This window comes from Lolium perenne, chromosome 6 (genome assembly GCF_019359855.2).
Source record: "Lolium perenne isolate Kyuss_39 chromosome 6, Kyuss_2.0, whole genome shotgun sequence".
Lineage (NCBI taxonomy): Eukaryota > Viridiplantae > Streptophyta > Magnoliopsida > Poales > Poaceae > Lolium > Lolium perenne.
In genome coordinates, this window is record NC_067249.2 from 122444604 (window position 1) to 122458806 (window position 14203).

Consider the following 14203-nt stretch of genomic DNA (forward strand, 5'->3'; position numbering starts at 1 on the left):
CCCCTCCCCTACCGGCCCGTCTTGCGCACGCCATTGCGGAGGGAGGGGTGGTGGCGGCAGCAGCGGAGCGGCACGGAATTGCTCACCGGAGGTGGAGCAGAGGTGTGGCGGAGCGGCTGCAGCTGCGGCGAGGGGGTAGGGTTTTGGAACCCAACTCACCCCGGCACCCTGTATAAATACGGGGCGGCCGTCGATTTTCTCGGATCCCCGAACTCTATTTTCGGGCCGGGCCACGTGTTCGAGCTCTGTTCTGGTCCGATTTTGATATGAACCCGTAAACTCGTCGGAATTTTTCGATTCCGGCCTTTTTTCAGTATCTGTTAGAGTTGCTCTTAGTTCAGTCGAGATGCCCTAACCCCCTACTCAACTACATATTCTCGTTTTCTCAAAAAAAAAAAAAAAAAAAAAAAAAATACATATTCTCGTGGGTGGACAGGTCGACAGCAGCAGGACAAGCTGGTGCTCCTTCTCAAGCTTTCCACTCGAGCAGCTGCTAATCGGCTGCAGCATAGGGAAATCTAATAATCGCGGGCCCGCGGCTGCGGAGCGCATACGGATTTCCGGACCCGCAGCTTTCCAGCCATGTAATTGTCACCTAGTGCTGGCAAGGACCTGGACTGGACACAAGTGTGCTTTGACCGCCCAATAGCACGACCCGCGCCCCTTATCATCATCATCATCGAACCCAACAGACTCCCCTATGTCTGTTTCTCGGCGCTGCACCGTGCACTTGATCAGGTCTCCAGCTTGTCCATGCCATCGCTACGATACACCCATAGTATATCTTTCCACTATCGATAGGTAGATAGTAGCATCCCTCGTTCCTGTTGTCTTTTTTCCGATAAAAAATATATTAGTATTTGTGAAGATAATAATTATATTTAGCTTCTGCAACAAAACAATACTTTAATTATAGATGCACAATAGAAGCTTAGAAAGAAAAGTCTCATTACAACAATCTACAGTACTTATTATAGCAGTAGTACGTACATCACCACGATAATATATGTCGTCCAAATTCTCCAAAAGTAACACATCCAAAAAGGAAATAGTGCACAAGTGCCATTGTCGGCCGATCATATATCATAGGTTTACGCGATGTAGAAAATTCACGCTCTCAAAACAATGCATGCCACACACAACCAATAAGGATAAACCTTAAATGTTCACCCTAAAAGGTCAGACTTTAAACTTCTTCTATGATATCGCCCTCACTTGTATACCATTGCTACAACTCCCGAATCACCAAGCAAATTCCTAATCGTCGCAAAGCCTCGAACCACCATTAGTGTTTAGCAGATCTCGGCTTGCATGATATTTGTACCTCCGACTTCTCACCACAGAACGTACAAGACATGTTCAAGATAGAAGAGCTTCGAAACAATTGGTGAAAAGAAGTAGGATGCACACGATCAAATCGTATCTTATCCAGCAATCTTCATGCATAATGCGCCCAGCAAAGTTTGCATGGGGAGGCTTTCAAAACTCAACACTGTATGGACGCGTCAAACAATTTTATTTTGGAACACGTCAATAATGCGCTGAATCAGCTTACGCGCACATCGGTTCATCTGCATGTAGCGCCTCCTGTGGTCCGTCGATTCAGCCAGCTAGCGTGGCCAGTTTGCTGGTCGCTGAGGCGGCAGTTATTCGTCCTCCGAGTCGACACGCCAGCCACTTAACCAGCGTCCATGTCCTGTACCTCCTCCTGTCGCCCAGTCCACGCCATGTGTGGGATTAAGTTTGTCGCAACACGCTAGTCGCCACGATCCAGCCCGTTTCCACCAGTTTTCTCGGTTGCTGGATGGAAAAGTCAAGGGCGTATATCCATCAGCGGATGCAGCAGGAAGGTAGGGAGCAAAAGTATCAGTAGATCAGAGATGGATGTTTCTATCCTCGGGTGGATTTTCACAGCAACAGAGGTGGGATGGGGGGCCAGGTTCGTTCGTAACAAACGAAATGCCCCATCAATGTACGTCAACCGGCGACGTGTACTCTGTGTCCTGTGGGTGGAGATGCAAGGAACGCCTCACGGCCAGATCAAGCTAACCTGTGATTCAATTCAATTCAATTGGGAGGGACAGATCAGTCAACTGAAACCAGCAAAAGTTATTAACGAGAACATGCATGCTACTCCAGTAACATGGACCTTTCACCATGGTCGGGCTCTACGGCCAGTGAGCTCTGATGCAGTCTCACATGCAAGGCCCCGTAGTTTATCTGCGTCTACATTGACTAAGAAGGGATGGTCCCCTCTCATATTACTGTTTTATTGCAAACGAAGTTAGTGGTAGTAGATCAAGATGATGCAGCCATAGCTGTGGCTGTAGCCTTGCCGGTTAACATTTACAATGTGTATACCTGCTGGCATTGATGCCCTACAGGAGTACCTCTCCAACAGTGCAAGCGACAGGCCAGCACATGTGCCCAGCTTGTCCAAAATTTATGAACGGAATACAAGTATACAACATCATCCTAGTAGATTTAAATCTCTCATCTTGTGCAGACAGTGAGAACCAACGGAAATCCAATTTTGTCGATGCAGTTCCAAGCGAAAACTGCAACTAGGTCCTAAATCTGGACGCTTGTGGTGTCTAGGTTACCTATCAGTACCAGACTACCTGTTACTCATCAAAAGTGTCTCCCACTCTCCAGATGTCGTTTGTGCGGATCTTCAGGCATTGGTAATGAGTAATTAAAAAAAGGATCTCTGAGATTTAGAGGAATATTCACAATAAGAGGTGCCCAGTATGGCAGTATATGTGCTTGCACAAATGCTGGTCAGGTCTTGTTATCAATTAACGGGTTTCTTAGTTCCAACAGTACTAATTGGCTGGTGAAGCGGTGATCAATCATAAGGTAAGTGAGAACCACCATTGTTTAACCATGGACTGATGATCACCATTTAGTCTGCAAGGGAGTTCTGACCCCGAAGCTTTTACTAAGAGTGGCACAATGTGATCCTGTGATCATTTAATTTAGCTCATACAACTAAGGAGTTATTTTCTTGGATAAAGCTACCATTTCATTTAGGCATGTTTATCTTGAATCCTCTATATTCTATTCCCTCCGTCCCACAATATAAGGCGTTTGGCAAATCAAAACAGCCTTTTGTTGATTTCCACAGTAAAAATGCTAATTTTGTTGGACCTTGAGCCCAAACAGTATGGAGTTTGAACGAATGCTTCCATTCATCTTTGGAGTTTTCTGAACTTTTCAACTTTAAACAAAGTGGAATAGTGAGGCGAAATCAAAAGAACACAAAGTAGCTCCAAATATTATACCTTAGCCGAGAACAATGTAGCCAACGTGCAGAGCCAAGAAACTAGCCAGTAATTTGAACTCCAGTGGCCTGCCAAATTAAAACATTATACTGAAGGTCTAGATTGCGTTCATTTAGAGATAAAAACATATGTTTTGGAAGATCAGTTGCTGATGTAGTGGAGACTATATTTTTCACTCCCAATTGGAATGGAGTTCTTCCTCTCAGGACATCACTCCCTTGACCCTTACTCAAGAATCAAGTAAAGTCCAGGTGTTATAAAGTTCATGTAATCTTATGTTGAATCATATGAATTCTCAATTACTTATAATCGTCCCCTACCACTGAAGGTGAGCAAACAAATCAATGACAACTCTACCAAATTTTATTATTTGTAAGTAATTGGAGTTCGTATGAAAATAATCCAACAGACTTATTTGAATTCTTAAGGAAATAAACCCATGCAGTGGAAAATTCATCAGATATGCTTCACCTGGCTTGAGCATATCCATCAATTTTGCCGGAAACCTCAAAGCTACAACGATGGCAGCCAATGATTGAAGTACCGACAGCAGGGAAGAAGATGAGCCCACAAAGAGATTACACTCATTGGCCTTTGCTTTGCCACTTGCTGAGATCTCTGACCCAACAGCCCAGATGATCACATGAAAGAAAAGAGTTATAGATCGTCGAATCTCTACACTTCATTCACTAGCAGTTAACAGATCGCTGGACCGAGATATATCCTTCACTCCCTGACTGTCAAGCAATGCTATGGGGTTAAAGTGGTTCCAAAAAAATGCTATTGGCTCAACTAAGTATATAGTTGTCTACTTGCTAACTTCTTGTTGTTTAGACATATCGCTTTTGCTTACAGTATCTTACATCTATTTTTCATGTAATTTGTACTTTGACTTGTAGATTTGATGGAGTAACAAATTGCATAATATTTTTACAACCATTTTAAGTAGTACTTCCAAAACCATCTCAATCTGAAACTGGTTTAGACTGGCAAAAATGCATACATTACCACATGGATTTGAATTGTACCAAACTAGTAACTGGAAGCAGCAGTTGTTGAGCTCTTCGTGTATCCTCCATTTCTATCAATTCACCTATGTTTCCATCATTCCATGTACTTTTGTTTAAAACCTAATTACTTAGAAAATAAAGAGTCTTTGGAGCGGCATTTTAGAGAAAAACACCAAGTTTAGGTGCCAAGTACATTTCTCTTTGACTAATAAGCTACTATAGGGAGGAGGTATCATATGGTGCGAAAGCACAACATAACACAAATGAAACAGTTAGCAGTGAAATAAAAGTAGGATGTTAACCATGCAGAAGATTCACCATGTAGTTCATTTAACCTTTGCATTGAGTTTGCTATAAGAACTAGAAGTAAGCAACATTGTGATGCAGAGGTAAGTAGTGACCCGTGAAATTACTAGATGGACCTTCAAAGAAAAGGAACTATGACCCTTGAAAGCCAAAGTGTTTTTTTTTTTTTACCAATTTTACTGAAGGTTAACCGACTTCTGAAACTGCCAGGAATCAACATCAGACAATTTTACCTAGACTGAAACAACCATCTGTTTGTGATGTACTGTGAACCCAGAAGAACTTTCACAAATTCATTCTGATAACCTTTGGGGACAACCTGCATAGCATAATAGGCTCAAATAAACCATCTATTCTAAAAGAAGACCTCCAAATGACACTATTTATCATATTAAGAGCTAGGCCCAGTTAATTTCCCAATCACGCATAGCATGCGTGTGGAACATACAAAAATATTCTTGTTAGGCTGTTAGCTATAAGTATACATTTACTCCATCTGTTCCATATCAGTTGTAGTTGATTTAGTATAACTTTGTGCTACATCAGCGACAATTAATATGGAACAGATGGAGTAACAATTAGTTAAACTTAGAGGATGATGAGATGGGTTAGTGAGAGTGTTACTTCACTACTAGACCGATTTGTACGAGCATTCTACTGCAAAATAAAAAAAAACATACCAAGATGATAGCAAGCTTGTTTACAAACTTGTGATTAAAGCAAGTCCAGGAAATGTCATGATTACAAGTAGGGATATATTATATAACATGTGTAAGTACAAAAGTATTTCCATATAATATAGGGAAAAAATAGTACCCATGGGGGTATGAATAACATGTACATCTCAACTATCTGTGCTCTAAAAGTTAGCACGCTAAGTTTGTGATGGACGCAGGCATTGTTTGCGTCCACTTGCAATTCATGAGAAAGGGAACCTATCACACCCCATGTTTTCCTATTGTCTGTGCATGCCCAAGCTCGCAGTGTATAACCACTGCAGCTATGGTAAGAGATAAGAGCACCATATTGCCAGCAATAAAGACTGGACAACACCAAATGCTCACACGACTCATGCAGCAAGCGTGCACACTTCATATATTGTAAGTTTAACACGCACACGGTCTGGTCCTCTCAATCCGTTGTCCATAAAAAAAATGCATTCATGGTGCTTGAGTGTTTCTAACAATGTTATGAATGGAATTTGCACCTTGCATGCTTATGATTTGATGAAAACAAGGTCCTTTGAATGGCAACAAAGAGTGTACCAGGCAAATAGTGTAGTTTTCACGAAGTTCCGTCGATTGGAATGCCATTCAAATTAGGGTACATAACTTATGATGAAATATATGCTTCAGTAACATACTGACAACAAGAAGAAAATGAGTAGGCCAGTTTATACTAGCATGAGGAAATGTATATTTCAATTGAACTAACTATGTTGAGTCAAGTCATACCCAGATATACTTTTTCTTCAGGATTGTGGGTTATGGGAGGTGGGAATGCAGAATGATCATGAAACGATTGGTGGGTTTAGTCAGATCTATTATCTGGATTGGGGGAAAGGGATAATAAGTGGGATAGGATTGAGACACATGAGACTCATATAAAAAAAATTCAATACCAATGCAGTGTGTCTTGGTTATGAAGGAGATGAATAAGAGAAGCGAAATTACATAATCCCTGTTTAGGTCTAAACCCACAAAAAGTAATATAAAGAGAATTTTACTCACTAGAATTGCATTTCTTACGCTACATCCCATCAAATACAGAACAAGGGGATGTGTTTAAAATCTCATATCTCATATCCCATTTCTCAACCCACTACCTTATATCCCATCACAAAAAAAATCCCTTTCCCATCTTGCCTAACCCGCGATACGATCATCCAAACAGCACCTCAAGGTTAAACACTTGCCAGTTTGTTTCATGGTGATCGCATAATTATGAATAAATACATGCTAATGCTGGCAGTATAAGAATGTGAGTTCAAGGCAATGCAGGAATATGCAAATACCTGTTGAACGACTGCAGTTGCAGAGCATCCTTTTCTGAGCTCACTAGCTTCAGTGAACTAAGAATCAATGAAGTGTACATATAACACATTCAGTCAGAGAGTTCAATTTCTTCGCCTTCCTCACTTTCATCATCCAACTCAATACCTGTTGAATGACTGCAGTTGCAGAGCATCCATTTCTGAGCTCACTAGCTTCAGTGAACTAAGAATCAATGGAGTGTGCATATAACACATTCATTCAGAGAGTTCAATTTCTTCGCCTTCCTCGCTTTCATCATCCAACTCAATACCTGTTGAAGAAATGCACTTGCAGAGCATCCATTTCTGAGCTCACTAGCTTCAGTGAAGTAAGAATCAATGAAGTATACGTATAACACATTCACTCAGAGAGTTCATTTTCTTCGCCTTCCTCACTTTCATCATCCAACTCAATACAAGAGTTATGGCTTTCTCTTCTTCTTGGTGGCAATGCAGCCCTCATCATGGTGGCATACTCCTCCCTGATAGCAACAAGTGGATGTGCATGCTTCTCAAGCAGCTGACTTCCGCCACCATAAGCTTCCCTGAGCACAACTGTCTGTGTACCAAGTACTCTTGAGAGGTAAAAAATGCCCGGGTGGCGCTCAAAAACCTTGGTAAACTTCTGTGGCATGCCAAGCAGCTTCCTCATGTTGCTGACATTGTGGCGCTCCGTCCTCTTTGCCAATGTGAGGTGCAGCAGCTCGTGGAAGACTCCGACGTTGCGCTTCTCCGACACATCAGTGCGGCGGTCAAGGCCCGAGGCGTCGGCGTACGGATTAGTGTACGGCAGCGCCTGCCACTCCCTCAGCCAGTCCATACACTTGCTCCTGAGGCCAAAACCCCTCGTGAAGCTCACCGGAAACGGGAGGCAAGTGGTGTCGCCACCGGCCGCACCCTTCTCGAGCTCGGAGACGGCCAGGCGGTCGTCCCAGGAGAGGAGGCGGAGCCAGACGCGCTCGTCGCCCTCGGGCTGCGCGAGGGCGAAGTGGTCGGGATGGCGGCGGAGGACTGAGGCGCGGTAGTCGCGGGGCAGGCCGAGGTCCCAGCGGAGAAGGTCGATGGTGTGGAGCGGGAGGGAGCGCGGCAGGGTGAGCATAAGCAGGCGGCGGAGGCGGGCGAGCAGGTCGGGTTCCGAGGCGTTCAGGCAGTCCAGCTCCCGTTGCCGGAGGTCGAGCGCGGCGTCCGTGAGGGACACGCCGCGGCCGCCGTGGCGAGAGAGCGCGAACAAGGTGCGGTACCTGCGGAGGAACGCGAGCGCGGCTTCCGCGGAGCCGAAGAGCCTGTGCACGGACTTGTCGGCGAGGAGCTCCGGGCAGGAGATGCGGTGGCCGGGCCGCGTGGACACGAGGTCGAGCAGGTGGTGGGCGGAGCGGAGGTGGCGCTCGCGCGACACGGCCCCGTCGAGCGCCCGGTCTTTGACCAACTTAAGCTTCACGTTCACCAGCGTCGCTCGCTGCTCCGCCGCAAACAGCGGCGCCTCCCACCACCCCCTCCTCCTTCCCGTCGCCGCCCGCAGCAGCTGCCCTGCCATATGGAACCAACCTCGCGTGGCGTGGGTACACGTATACACAGGGCCAGGAATGCACAGGGCGGTAACCCGCGCGCGCCGCGAATACCTAGTACTACCCAGGTACCCGTCTCTGCGCCATGGCCGTAGGCCCTCTGAAGCTCCTCAAATGGCGCCGCCGCAGTTGCTGAACTGAAATGGAGGACACTGAAGAAGAAGTAGACCACGAATAGGCAAGTTACTAAGTTGGGTTGGGCTTGGGCTTACAAATGACGGGCCGAAGCTAAGCCCGCAAGGCGAGCCTGGCTGGTTAGCGAAGAATCCGAGGGGATAAAGAGAGTGGCCGTTTTCTAAGACGCAAGGGAAGGGAGTAGGCGAGGAGCAGAGGGGATTCGGTTGCGATGGCCTCCTCCTCCTCGTCCTTGTCATCGGCGCCGGCGCGCGGCGGCAACCCCCTGGAGGAGTTGACCGGGCGCGTGAAGGCGCTGGAGGCGGGGTTCCGCGCGTGGATGGCGAAGCAGCCCATCCACGTCGAGGCGGCGGTGACCACGGCGGTGGGGGTGGTTCAGGGCGGGGCGCTCGGGGGACTCATGGGCTCACTCACCGCCGATGGGGGATCGCCGTTTCCCATGCCGCCGCCGCCGCCCAACGCCAACCCGCAGGCCGTGGCATCTTTCAAGCAGGCGCAGGTTGCCAACCCTACCACATCCTCTGCTCTTTTTTTTGTTGTTGCACTTGATGAGTTAGGATTATAAACTAGTGTGTGTGAACGATTGGGACATGCTATATCAAAATTGCAATCAGCGTCATGTTTATCTAACTAGCGGAAGACGGCCCTTTGTTATTACTGATAAAAACATGTTGGGGAAGAACATTGAGTCATGCCCCCATGTCCTTGGCTCCACTACAGCACTTGGCCTAGCTCCTCCCAGAGTTATGGTGCTCTACCGCAGAACGGCCATTACGGTTGCGTTTATGTTAGCTTATTTAGAGTTAGTTTTCTCCGCTTTCTGTGAGGTGTAAGATTTATACAGGGTGTATGTGTTCGATAATGAAGCAATCTATCTTCCTTAGCTTTCTGACTTCATCTATTATTTTACTGCAAACTGGAGTTGATTTATACAACGAATTTCTATGGAGCTTGAGTCTATTGGTAACTCGTGACATTATTTACACTTGCAGTTCTGCTTGAACAAATCGTTGTAAGCACAATGATGCTTTTGGGAAAGAATTAGGGCTCCTTTGATTCATAGGATAGGAAAAGCATAGGAATAGGAAAAACATAGGAATGGGATGCCATGTCTACTTGAACCCTATGGAAAGATGAAGTGTGTTTGATTGTACCAAAGGAATTTTTCATGAGGTATGACCTAATGTTTTTTTTCCTATAAGATTCACACTACAAGATTCCTATAGGATTAGTTCCTATGAATCAACCAACCTGTGTAGAAAATTTCCAATAGGATCCAAATCCTACACAATTCATATACAAATCCTGTGAATCAAAGGAGCTCTTAGATACAGGTGAGGAGAGCAACATAGTCAGGCGATGACGCAAGAGTGGACATGACTATAATATGAAAACCAAAATTTGATAAATAGTTTTATCAAAAAATTGCATCGCAACTCCTCCAGCCTATATTTTTGCATGGGCCTCCCAATACATGCCTCCGTTTCTCTTGTAGATCTTTTTCACCCTATAGTCATGTGACAAATGGAGACAAGTTTAGGGAGACCCAACACAGAAGAACGAGTTAAGGGGCAAAGTGAGAAAGTAGCTGTAGATTAAGTAGTTCCGTAGTTATATTATAGGAACATCCATGCCATGTGTGTTCTCCCACCAGCCCAAATTATAAAAGTGCAAGCTCGTTCATTTTTAATGTTCGCTTGTGGCCTGTTACTTGTGACTCCAAATCTTATGTCAACAGCTAGAATTTTCAGTTTGATATCATGTCAAATGTTGACCCTATCAATATCTCGTGAATCTAAGTTCTGAAATTCTTAGACATGATGGTAATGAAGCTTCTTGCCTCACAGGCTTTAGCTGGTGGACCGTTGGTGCAAGCGCGGAATTTCGCAGTTATGACTGGTGCAAACGCAGGCATATCATGTGTTATGAGAAGGATACGCGGAGCAGAGGACATCCAGGGCAGGTGAGGCTTTGGTATTTCATTTTAGTTGGCTCTACATTTCAAGGACTGGTGTCTGATATATGCATTTTAGTATTAGCAATGCGTAGATGCAAAAAATATTCCTTCCAGTGCTGTATGGATGATAAATATGCTGTATTCTAATATTCCTTCCAGTGCTGTAGATGGTCCTTATTGCAAAGCTATGGTAATTCATTAATTCTCATTAATAAATAGATACTTGCTACTGTATGGATGATAAATGTGCTGTTTGTGTTTTTATAGCATGGCAGCTGCTTTTGGTTCTGGTGTTCTGTTCTCTCTAGTGAGTGGAATGGGGACTCCTAATCCAGTCGCAAGTGCCATTACATCTGGTGTCGCTTTTGCGGTATTTCAAGGTGGATTTTTCATGGTAATGATCTAGACATGTTTGTTGGTATTACAGTTTGGAGTATTTTTTGTTCATTCCATCTTATCACTAAATTTTCATAGTTGATGAAGAGTCAAGTTGCTGATGCATTGCCTGCTTATTATTGAGCGAATGAATAATATTTTACCTTGCATGTCGAGATGGCAGTTGCTTCTGTGCATTTGACGAATCATAACCAACTTTAAACTAGATACAGCTTGTGCTTGACAGGAGCATTATTAAGTGGCTTTTACCTTCTAAATTCATAATGAATCTTATTTTATTGGTTTTGCATGGTAATGTTTGGCACATCCAAAGTATTCTTATGACAAGGTACTTCCGCGCTTCAGTTGTCTTATTTCCTTTGTTGTGACAAACTTCACTATGAAATATCTCTAGAGCGTGGCCACATTTGGAAACCACTTGGAGGCTGGAGCCTTACAGGACTTCGGTCTCCAGAAAACAAGAAAAGAATATTGGGCATGAAAGAGAAAATTTGTTGTTTCATGGTAGCTCGATGAATTTTTTCTAAATTTGGATGGATTGTGCTAAATTAGTGAGTGTAAATACACATTTGATCCTTCAAACCAGTATGGTCAAATCAAAAGGAATTGCTTCTTTCTCCCTAATCTTCCTTGCCTTGATGAAATTACTATTTGGTTGTCTTGTCATCAATCCACAACGACCTGATATGATGGTCGTTCTGGTATTATTATTTTGCAATAATTTTGCCCATCGGTCTATATATATGTAGGTTGGGCAGAAGTTCTCGAAGCCACGGGGTGTGAGTGAAGATACCTATTATTCCAGTACAAGGAGCATGTTACAAGAACTAGGCCTCGAGAAATATGAGAAGAATTTCAGGAAGGGTCTTCTTACTGATCATACCTTGCCCCTCCTTACTGACAGGTATGTTTATGTAGGTTCAGTCATATTATAAACCCTTTTAGCCATGCATGTATGATATATTCATGATACTCTACTTAATGTTGCTTTAGTGCTCTGAGAGATGTGAAGATCCCCCCTGGGCCCAGACTTCTCATACTTGATCAAATTAAAAGGTTGGAAATCATTCTACACGAATTTTATGGTTCTAGATTTGTTTCCGTCACTTGAATTTATTTATGATCTATTTCGTACATATTTTCTAGGGATCCTGGGTTGGCGAAAGCACAGTGAAAACTTGCGTCTGTTTGCTGGTGGTTATTTTTTTGGTTGATAGATAAGGATTATCGGAAGCTATGTCTGTCTCGATTTCTAGTTATTATTATCAGACTGTAGTCAGTTTTGCATTTTTGTATTGATTTTCTAGTAATAAGTAGTTGTGTGCTTTAGTTGAGTTTCAACTCAGTTATTCTGCTCTATGATTCAATGAGCAGTAAGTGTTTGTTGAATTTTGTAACAGCTGTAGAACTTCTCCAGTGAAGTGTCAAATTTCCATGGAAGTGAATCCGCCAACAGTAGATACCTCAAATGGCTCAATTGCTCCAGTTAGCTTTGTGTTTGCAATAAATATAAATAAATCAATCAAACATTGTGCAAATCTACATATACATGTGGATTTGAATACGATTCTTTTGAAACTCAAGTACAGTTTTTATTGCTCTCTCAAAAGTTTAGGGTAACTAGGGCCCGTGAGCTAGAAGTCTCCATCTTAAGCGGACTGGTCTTATATTAGCAGTGTTTGAAGTGTTAGACAGAAGTCACGGAACTTTTTTCCAAAAGCCAGCTGCAGATACTAACTTGACAGCCGGTGTTCTGAAAAACAAGCTTGCAAGACATTGCACCAATAACAAAAAGAAAACTTTATGAGTTTATTCTGACCCTTCCCAAAGTAATACTGTACATATCATTGACACTGTCAACAATCTGTAAGTATGACATAAACTTAAAAAAAGAGTTGATCTTTAGTCCAAAATATCGTCTATGTGAAGAGGCATGGGGAGAAGTGGTGGCAGTAACCTCCGGTAGCAATGTGGGTAGCCCACTATTTTGCATAAAATATATACTAACTAAATTATATTGCCAATATATTACATCATCTTTCTTTGAGAGTCATATGTAATAGCTCAAGGTAACAATACATATAACTTCAAATCTAGGATAAAGCATATCCTATAACTTGCAACCTAGGATACATAATGAGATAAAATGGTAAATATTGGAGAGATAGTGAAGATGATCTCATATATAAGTATTTAATTGACAAAAAAAAATGTTACCTTGTGGACTTCCTACAACGGAAACCACGTCATGTGAAAAGATAATAATTGTAACTATAGATAAAATACATAGGCCATGAATTGGGAAAGCTGTTTTCATTACTGAATCAGTATGTTGTCCCACCTTACAAACACTCTGCATAGGTACAATATTGTGACTTTGCAAGCACTCACATAGATACAAACTTGCGAATTCGCAAACACTCACTTAGATATACGACATTGTGAAAGGGCATCTTAGTCCCTAGGTGGGTTTTGGTGTGAATGACACATGATTAAGGGACTAACCATGCTATAAAGTGGTATGAACATGTGGTAGTCTATATTGTTGGAAATATAAATGTGCGGATGGAGGCCCCCTATTCAAAAAAAGAGAAAAAAAGATGACATCTTTAATTTTCTATATATTTATCTTATGCTTTAGGTCATAAGAAGATCACACCATTAAGAGGGGTTTCAAGGTGATATTGACAATGGTCTCATATACCCACAAACATGCTTTCCACATTCCAAGTTCGATAAACTCCAAGAAAACAAGAAAGCACACAGATATATAACCTTGACTTTCCTCTTTTTTTGTGCATTCGGTGATTGAGCTTGGAGGTTCCGAGTCGGCCTCTAGGGCACCAAGATTTTGGATTGCATTCCGGAATTTTTTTGAAGTGAAACTACATGTTCTCGACTCATGTGAGATGAGTCATGGATTCTGGGTTGCCCTGAGACCTTCCCCGAGGGAAGAATGCAAACAGGCTGGCCAACATGGAGATTTTTGGGATCTATAAATGGCCCATCATTATTCCCCAACAGTTTTCCGTTTGAGCTAAATCGAACAAATAGGTGTTGAGATCTTCCAATACCTCCACAGAAACTCAAATTATTTGAGGGAAATAGAGGAGATCCAGATCTATAATCCTACGAATCCAAAAGCGATTCTCCCTTGAATTCGTAAGTTACTTGTTACTCTTGAATTTGTCGGCAACCCCATGTGCTCTAGGGCTGCTTGAAAGTACCCAATGTGTGGATCGGAGCTTCCAAAAAGTCTGCGAGGGTTTGAAGGTCACCTTAAAGCTTACCACAAGTGGTTGACTCCTACTTCGCCGAGGAAGCTCGGGAAAAAGAATGTCAGTGGTGTTTTCTTCTTTCTTGCATTGTTTCTCACCTTAAGAGCATCTCTAGCGGACCCCCAAACCGCAAATCCCAAATAGGTCTATCCAGGCCATCACAAACGTGTTTTGTAGGCTAAAAAACGGTCGCGCAGGTCAGACGCGTCAAACGTGGTCCGCATAACAGCATATTCTCGA

The 14203-nt window shown here is 43.3% G+C and overlaps 2 protein-coding genes across 2 annotated transcripts; one reads left to right on the forward strand and one right to left on the reverse strand.

Annotated features, from left to right (window-relative positions):
• Positions 1–1405: 1405 nt before the first annotated feature.
• On the reverse strand, positions 1406–8420 carry LOC127334659 (protein WHAT'S THIS FACTOR 9, mitochondrial). The gene is made up of 2 exons (XM_071822627.1): positions 6615–8420; positions 1406–4919 (listed from the first exon to the last, which is right to left on the reverse strand). Exon 1 carries the CDS (start codon positions 8164–8166, stop codon positions 6994–6996), a length of 1173 nt encoding a protein of 390 aa, XP_071678728.1. The 5' UTR covers positions 8167–8420; the 3' UTR covers positions 1406–4919; positions 6615–6993.
• A 70-nt stretch (positions 8421–8490) lies between these two features.
• On the forward strand, positions 8491–12019 carry LOC127334660 (chloroplastic import inner membrane translocase subunit HP30-2). Its single transcript, XM_051361178.2, has 6 exons — positions 8491–8831; positions 10180–10295; positions 10557–10683; positions 11435–11589; positions 11679–11741; positions 11832–12019. Exons 1-6 carry the CDS (start codon positions 8544–8546, stop codon positions 11857–11859), a joined length of 777 nt encoding a protein of 258 aa, XP_051217138.1. The 5' UTR covers positions 8491–8543; the 3' UTR covers positions 11860–12019.
• The last annotated feature ends 2184 nt before the right edge of the window (positions 12020–14203 follow it).

Bases quoted from the DNA above. Each gene is read 5' to 3' on its own strand.
- LOC127334659 (XM_071822627.1), bottom strand. From the start codon at position 8,166: ATGGCAGGGCAGCTGCTGCGGGCGGCGACGGGAAGGAGGAGGGGGTGG.
- LOC127334660 (XM_051361178.2), top strand. From the start codon at position 8,544: ATGGCCTCCTCCTCCTCGTCCTTGTCATCGGCGCCGGCGCGCGGCGGC. The intron at 10,684-11,434 runs GTAATGATCTAG...ATATATATGTAG, and splicing joins TTCAAGGTGGATTTTTCATG to GTTGGGCAGAAGTTCTCGAA. The intron at 11,742-11,831 runs GTTGGAAATCAT...CATATTTTCTAG, and splicing joins ATACTTGATCAAATTAAAAG to GGATCCTGGGTTGGCGAAAG.